Below are 7,840 nucleotides of genomic sequence, written 5' to 3' on the forward strand. Positions count from 1 at the left end.
GTCTCTTTCTTTATAGAAACAAAATGGCCCTACAGCTCTTACTGACTAATTTAACAAAGTAACATCAAACAAACATTGAAACAAAATACGACAAATAAACTTGTAAATAAATCCCAAAATATAAGTAAACTAACAACAAACTTTAACTAATTTCAAAATAATAAAAAATAAGAACAAATAGCTCCAACACTAATAATTAAATATAGTGTGGCATATAAACATAAAGTGAGTGAAAAAAGGTCAACGAAAAAGAAGTCCTATTGGCCTATTGCAGCTTAATTAGGGAAGGATTCAGGGTCACCTAATCCCGCCCTAACAATATGCTTTATTAAAATGGAAAGTTTTAAGTCTAATCTTAAAAGAAGGGAGAAGGTGTCTCCTGAATCCAGACTGGGAGCTGATTCCACAGAAGAGGCGCCTAAAAGCTAAGACTCTGGCTCTCACAAGTATGCCCGCAGCAAAGTGCTCTATTGGGGTTATACGGTACTATGAGGTTTTTCAGATAAGATGGGGCCTAATTCTTCAAGACCGTGTATGGCATACAAAGGAGTTTAAGTTTAATTCTGGAATTAACAGGGAGGCTTTTGAGGGAGAGTGTTTGCAATGAATTACAGTACTTCAGTCTAACAGTAAAATATGCATGAACTAGTTTTTCATTATCTGAGACAGAGTGTTTCTAATTTAAGAGATATTAGATAAATACAATAAAGCTGTCCTACAAATTTTTTAAAATTTCTACATTGAAGGAAATATCTGCTTCAAAAACAACTCCAAGGTTCCTCACAGTGTTACTGAACGTCAACGTAATGCCATCCAGATTAAGCATCTGATTAGGTACAATATTTCTGTGATTTTTAGGGCCGTGTTCAATAGCCCCAGTTTTATCTGAATTTCAATGCAGGTGGTTAGAGGCCATATAGGTCTTTAGGACATTTCTGCAGTTTTACTTAAGAAAAAGAAGGAGAAACAACTTTAAGAGTAAAAAATTGTACAATCTAAATCCAACAGCACCTGGGCTTCCTCTCATGTTGCCATGCCATGCGATCCTCTTCTTTTCTATTAAGAGTACAATCAACAGGATATTTCTAATTAAAGATTTATATCAGGTTTAGAAATTAAGGCTTACTTTTTTTTTCTTTAACGGGAATATTGTCTCCAAATGGACCTCCTATTTTGACAGCAAAGCATTGTTTGTTGGTTTGTTTCTACTGTACTTGTTCAGTTTGCAAAACAAACACTGTTGATATACCTTTTTTCTGGCCTTGATGGTCTGTCTCTGTCATCTGGGTATCTCCTAAATGTTTTGTGAGATAATTAAGAGTCTGATTTTTTTTTTTAAATGCAAGGCACCGTCTATGCTCAATAAATCACATGAGTCAGTTTATTTCATATGACATGATACCATGAAGAGAACAGTCAAGAAGGAATCCTTGAAAATGGTTACCTGGATAATCTATCCCAAAGTGATCTTCTGTGAAATTACAGGGAGAAATATTTACAGGGTTGTTTTGGTGGAGACATTAAAGAAAGAAAGAAATAACAAGAATTATCAAGAAATCAGCAACACAATTTTTCTGCCATGCTTTTACAAATATTAGCTCAAACATCAAATTTATAGACATCAGATTAAAACAACCATTGCCACCATGAACTTGTCTTATCATGTTGCTCATGGAGCTCATTCCGGCCATCATAGCTCCATTCTTCTGTGTCAGATATGATATGACTGATAAAGCTTATTTGCATTTAATTAATATGGATATGTTGTTGAAGAAGCTCTGGATGCTTTTAGATTCTTTTGAATAATTTCAGAACACCTTTAAAGTGTAGACACTTTTCTGCCAAATCCTGTATTCAGTTGTGATGAGAGGTCTTTGCTCAGTATCAAGTGCTCATGACTAAATTATGTCATTATTATTTCCTTTTTTTTTCTTCCAAAAAACGTACCTTTTTTCTGGTCGAGGTGGTGGTTTCAGTGATTCATCTGTGTGTTTCCTATATTTGGTTGGAGGAGAAAAAAAACATTTTCAACTTCAGAGTCAACAGATGGTAACATTATTACACAGACAGTTATAATCACTATCAGAAATATGATATGACATAAATTTATATAATATTTCCTCAACCTTTTCCTCCAGATGAACACTGCAAACATTGCAGCTAAGGTGATTATGATGAGAGCCACAAATGAGACTGGAAAGGCCATTGGAGCAGAACATTTAAACTTGTACATCAGTGATCCTGGTGATGTAGATACATTTGAGGTTAATAAACACAATTCAAATGATGAAATACTTGCATAACATATAGAGTAGAGATAAAGTGTGTCTGCTAACCCTTCACATTTAAGCTGACTGTGTGGGCTTGTTCCCTGTTACGCCAAAAGATAGCGTTACAGGTGAGGTTTCTGACTCCATCTCCTTCAGTAACAATAAAAGTGATTGTGGAAGTTGTCTGCCAGGTGCCTCGTGACATCATGATCTCTGAGACCTCACTGGTGAGGTGAGAGACACTCCATGAGAACACCGGAGGATGTGATGAACATGTGTGTGTAACAGAACACGAAACAGTTATAGTTGAACCAGCATCAACTTCTTCTGGAACGGGGGTCATCAATGGTTTTTCTGGAGAAGCTGAGCATGACAAACACAAAGAAGATTATACTTGATACTTAGAAAGCAATGTGTTTGTCACATTTCAGTGATCTACAGTGGGACTCCAAACCTTTCATGATAATAAATACACAGCTGTTGTTGAATGTATGTGTCTCATGTCCTTTCTCTGCATAGAAACAGAAGGGTCCGTTGTCAAAGGGCTTGATGTCATCAATCTCCAGTGAGCAGTTTCCCTCATTTAGAGTTCCTAACATTTTGGTTTGGCCCTTAAAGTGAGCGGTTAAATAAAGATAATTGCTATTTATACTTACTCTTTGCCCTCATGCTGATGTTCACTTCTTGTGTTTGATCTGATGTAGAGCTAATATTCAATGGCAAAATGGAGCCTGAGATATAAAGAGTTTTCATTTCACATTAAGTTCAGTACATGAAATATATTGCACATTGAATATATCACATGGTACTCACATTCAGCATTCAGTGGAATCGACTTTTTGGCACTCTGACCTGCAGGGTAGTTAACAGCACAACTTACACTCTGGTGCTCTTCTTCTACTGTCCAAGTTTGAACTATTTTCCTTTCCCAAATCCCTTCAGATACCAGAGTGTCCATGTTCTGGTTTGTTCCAGGTAAACCCTTTAGGGTTAGGGTTGGGGGAGCAGATACACATGTATGCTGCACATTGCAGGACACAGTGCCCTGCTCTCCCACTCTGAGGATACCAATAATGCTCAGCTGTGGTTCTGGTGCATGTTCTGTTAATTCAAAGCAAAAATTGAGAGCTATAGTAACACAGCAACTTTGCAGAAGTTATTAACTGCAATAAATCAAACTTAGTTAAAAGAGATAGGAAAGAAAAAAATACAGATTGCTGAAAATAAATAATTCTCCAAATTATTTTTTGTGCCTCTCTTAATGTTTTGTTGTTTTAAGTGTTATTGAAATACATTTATTGGGTTTAGACAACACTGTGCTGGAAAAAACTCTCTTAGTACAACTTAGATGCAGAGGCAAATCATTTCAAGTTATACATGCACAAAACTAAAATAATGATAAATAATGAAAATATAAAATGAAGATTCTTTTCAAACCACAGAAGCTTTTGCCACAAGGCCTTATGATTGTGGCATTATACATTATTATTTTTTTAAATCAGAGAGGACTCAGTTTGTCATGGTAAGGGTTACTTTATCTAGTAACTTGGATGCCTATCAATGGAATTAAAGTTGAATTGAAGAAATTAATGAATGCTTACCTGAAACAATAAGTTCAGTAGATCCATCATAAAACGAGTGACCTTTGGTGTGGTAGGAAGTAATTGTGTTCTTATCTATCCATGGATAAAGTCGGTCACGGTTGTGTGACATCTCCAACCTTTCAATCTTAAGACTACAGTTCTGCTCCACCACTGATCCAATTAAACTAGTTCGACCATCAAACTTACTAATAACATTCCCTCCTTGCTTAAATACAGCTGGAAATCCATTGCCTTGGTACAAGTACCACATCACTTGAAGGTCATTAGGCTGTGAGTTTTTGTAGGAGAATTTGCATGGAATGATGAGACATGATCCCTTCAACCCAGTTATGGTGCTTGGAGCAGTGAAGGACCAACCCCGATTGAGTATGTTTCCTGCAAAAGAGAAGATACTTTTGAAGCACTTTGGATCTTAACAAAAAATAAATAAATATTGGCATCCACCAGTGCTACCCCCCGGCCTCCTAGTAGATTCATGTGTTGTATAAATTTGAAAACCCCAGGTGATTTTCCAAAAGTTGACCTGTGAACTTGAACCAGATGACTTCAGTCTTGACTTATTGCATTCTCAAACTTGAGTGCCCACAATTGTGGAGCAACGACAATACCCTCAGCCTTTTATGCCTGACACTAAAAAAGGGCTTACACTCTATTTAAAATTAAATGAACTTGAAACAAAACATCTATTTTCAAATTTGAAGAATGATAACAGAAAAACATTTGTGATCTTATTACTACAACTTGAGTGCACACATCCCAAAGTCAGAGAACAATATTAACCTCCATTATTTGTATTTGTATCCCTAAATGTTCCGTGTCATTTTACTTCTGTTTTGGTTTCCACCACTGCTGAGGAAACTCTTTAATAACTTATGTGTTGAATGGCAGTGTCATGGCCCTGTGCCTCCCCGGCTAGCCCAGTCTGGCTACAAGTGTTTTTGCGTCTATTGTCCCTTCTCTCTTCCCTCTCGCACTCAGCGCACCACCGGGGCGGATTTCTCTGTGGGCTCCCGTCCCTGGTTCCCGCACCTGCAAACAATCTCCTGTGATCAGCGCTCACTCTAGCTCGGTACTTAAGGAGCTGGCTGGAGGTGCCTCGTCGCTGGATTATTGTGTAACTCTTGTTAGTGTACCGCCGATTCTCTAGCCTCTTCGAGTAATTTTCGCGAACTATTCTCATGTCACTCTCTTGTCTCTGTGTTAGATTCTACCCGCCTGCCTGAGGACTTCCTACCCCTGGTTAGTCGTGAGTGGGTGAGTCGGCCTGGTGCGAGCTGAGAGGAGGAGTATTTGTGTTGGAGTGTTTTCCTAAAACTGCCCTCATGACCCTTGGAACCCCTGGACCCGTTCCCCGCACTTGTAGATATTGCACTTGGTGACTGTGGAAGAAATAAACAACCAACTCTTCTGATTTCAGTCTGCGCTAGTCCTTTCTGCGTGTGTGACAGGCACATTGCATACACAGGCTTATTTGCTACTACTGACAATGCCAGGACTTTCACATTACTCCCTCTAACACTGGAAATCTAAGAAATCCGTCTCTGCATCAGGTCTAAGCCCTCTGTCAGTCATTGTATTTCTGAAATATGTATTCAGATATTCATAAATGGTTTAAAAAACGATTAATTGCTGATAATGGCTGCTGGTACCACTGGAAATATTATTATTACTTTTATTATTATTATTATTATTATTATTATTATTATTATTATTATTATTAGTAGTAGTAGTAGTAGTAGCAGTAGTATTAAAGTACATTTCAAAAGCATGTAGTAAACTTAGGTAAAATAATTTTTATTGCAGATGTAGTTTGTGAGAGAAAACAAATGCAGGACAAACCTATAAATGCTGTAAGAGTTTTAGGTGTATTGTTAGCTGTTAAATTTAGATAAATATTTGTACTTACTCTTTACCCGTAGAGTGATGCTTGCTTCTTTTGTCTCACCTCCAGGGAAACGTGCATAGCATATCAGCGATCTTCCATCATCATTAGCTGATGCTGTAAATGTCGGTGTGGAGACAGTCCTCCACTGAGCCCCCCCTGATAATTTGCTAGTATCAGAGGAGGCTGGCATATTACCATAATTCCATGTCAGAGTTGGAATATTTCGATAGCATGTGTATGAAACAGTGCAGGTTACTTTATTTGGATCTCCCTCCAGAAATTCATATGATGCAGAGCTGACAGTCAGCCCTGAAATGGAGCCTGGGATACAATTAAAAATGGTTAAATATCAAAGATGGTGTAGGATAAAATGCAATTTACTTTCACTACATACATTGTGAGGTTAAGGTTCTGGATGCTGATGCAGAGCGACCACCACGGTGTTCCACATAGCACTCCACAGTTTGATATTCTTTCTCTATGAACAGAGTGGTTGTCACCATAGTTTTGGATCTTCCATTAGATAGATGGCTATGAGTTAGACGTTCATTTCGCAGGGGGATGTTGAGCCTCAGACTTGGGGGATAAGTGGGACAAGTGTGGTAAACACTGCATTGCACTGTTACAGACTGCCCAACCACCGTGTTTCCAAAGATCTCGATAACCGGTGGATCTGCTGTGCCTTAAATCATAAAATGTGAAGATTTACATAATCATATAACAACATAGTGATCAATTTATAGTGAAATCTTAAATTATTTACCTACCCACTACTTCAACTGTTACAGTTGTGTCATAGAAAGGGTAGGTTCTCCATCCAACATTTTCAGGATCCACCCAGGGATAAAGCTTCTGACTGTGATCAGCCAAGGTCACTGGGTCAATCAACAGACTACATGTCCGATGTTGTGAAGAACTATATACATGTGTTCTTCCTTTAAATATGTCCAACACATCATTCCAGTTCCAGTTGTCATATACTATTGGATATCCTCTGCTCACATATTGATACCACACTACACGATCTGGTCTTTTCGGTGGATACTGATCGTAATTATAACTGCAAGGGATAACAAGACAGGAACCCAACAATCCTTTGATTTTACTCGGCATTGTTACCTGCCAAGCACTGGAGCTGCACCAAATATATCCTGCAAGAGGATTGTGAGAAAAATGAAAATAAATTATAATTTTAAAATAATTTATAATAATTTTAAAATAAATTATAATTTTAAATGCAAACTATATCCAATATACAAGATAAAATCAAAATATTTACACACACACACACACACACACAGACAGACAGACAGACAGATAGATAGACAGATAGATAGGCTTGATGCTATACTGTGATTAAAAAGTGTTCCATTAATCTGTTCTTAGAAATTGCCATACCTAGAATATAGTAGCACAGGATAACATGTCCAAATCCAGACATTTTGTACATGGTATCGGACTCCTGAAATATATAAAATGACCTTGTAAGAATGGGTGAATGAGGCAAATTGTATAAAATGCTTTGAGTGCCCCGATGCATAGAAAAGCGTATATATACATGTTTCACGGCATGAAAACCATATCCAACTTTATGCTGTGAGGCTCTGATTTCTACTTCCCCTTTCAAAATAGATGTTATGATGTTGTAAACTATAATCAGTAAAAGTTCCAAACGTTTCTCATAGATTTTCTGTGTTTTGAGGTGACATTGTGTAATCTAGCAAAACTGCTGCATGCCTGTGTAGCCTGAGAAGTCATTAGCATTCTGTGGTTGAGTTAATCTTGTAGGCTAGAAGAAACTTAGTATTGTTAAAGTATTTATTTATTTTTTTCCAGGAAATTAACCATCTGTAAGTTCAAACATAAATTCAATAAATTAAAATTACATCTCGCATCTGATTATGTCCTGATTATCTTGGACTAAGTAAAATTATAGAATAGAATAGAATAGAATAGAATTCTATTCGTCACACATGCAGACCGCCCTGCATAGGAATGCATACAATTTAGGCTACATGCCAGCATGGATTTACAGTAATGCTTTACAGGAGCTTGTACTACAATGTCATAACTTAGGTTGA

General features: G+C 37.3%; 1 protein-coding gene across 1 annotated transcript; it reads right to left on the bottom strand.

The window, feature by feature from the left end:
• Positions 1-1,137: 1,137 nt before the first annotated feature.
• Positions 1,138-7,200, bottom strand: LOC146377504 (uncharacterized). The gene is made up of 13 exons (XM_084944542.1): positions 7,158-7,200; positions 6,527-6,910; positions 6,154-6,441; positions 5,781-6,080; positions 3,872-4,249; positions 3,084-3,371; positions 2,725-2,934; positions 2,337-2,633; positions 2,127-2,241; positions 1,948-1,995; positions 1,445-1,471; positions 1,250-1,294; positions 1,138-1,168 (listed from the first exon to the last, which is right to left on the bottom strand). The coding sequence occupies exons 1-13, from the start codon at positions 7,198-7,200 to the stop codon at positions 1,138-1,140; spliced, it is 2,454 nt and encodes an 817-aa protein (XP_084800668.1).
• Between the last annotated feature and the right edge of the window lie 640 nt (positions 7,201-7,840).

The sequence above is a fragment of the Perissodus microlepis genome, chromosome 11 (genome assembly GCF_051167445.1).
Source record: "Perissodus microlepis isolate ML-2025 ecotype Zambia chromosome 11, ASM5116744v1, whole genome shotgun sequence".
Lineage (NCBI taxonomy): Eukaryota > Metazoa > Chordata > Actinopteri > Cichliformes > Cichlidae > Perissodus > Perissodus microlepis.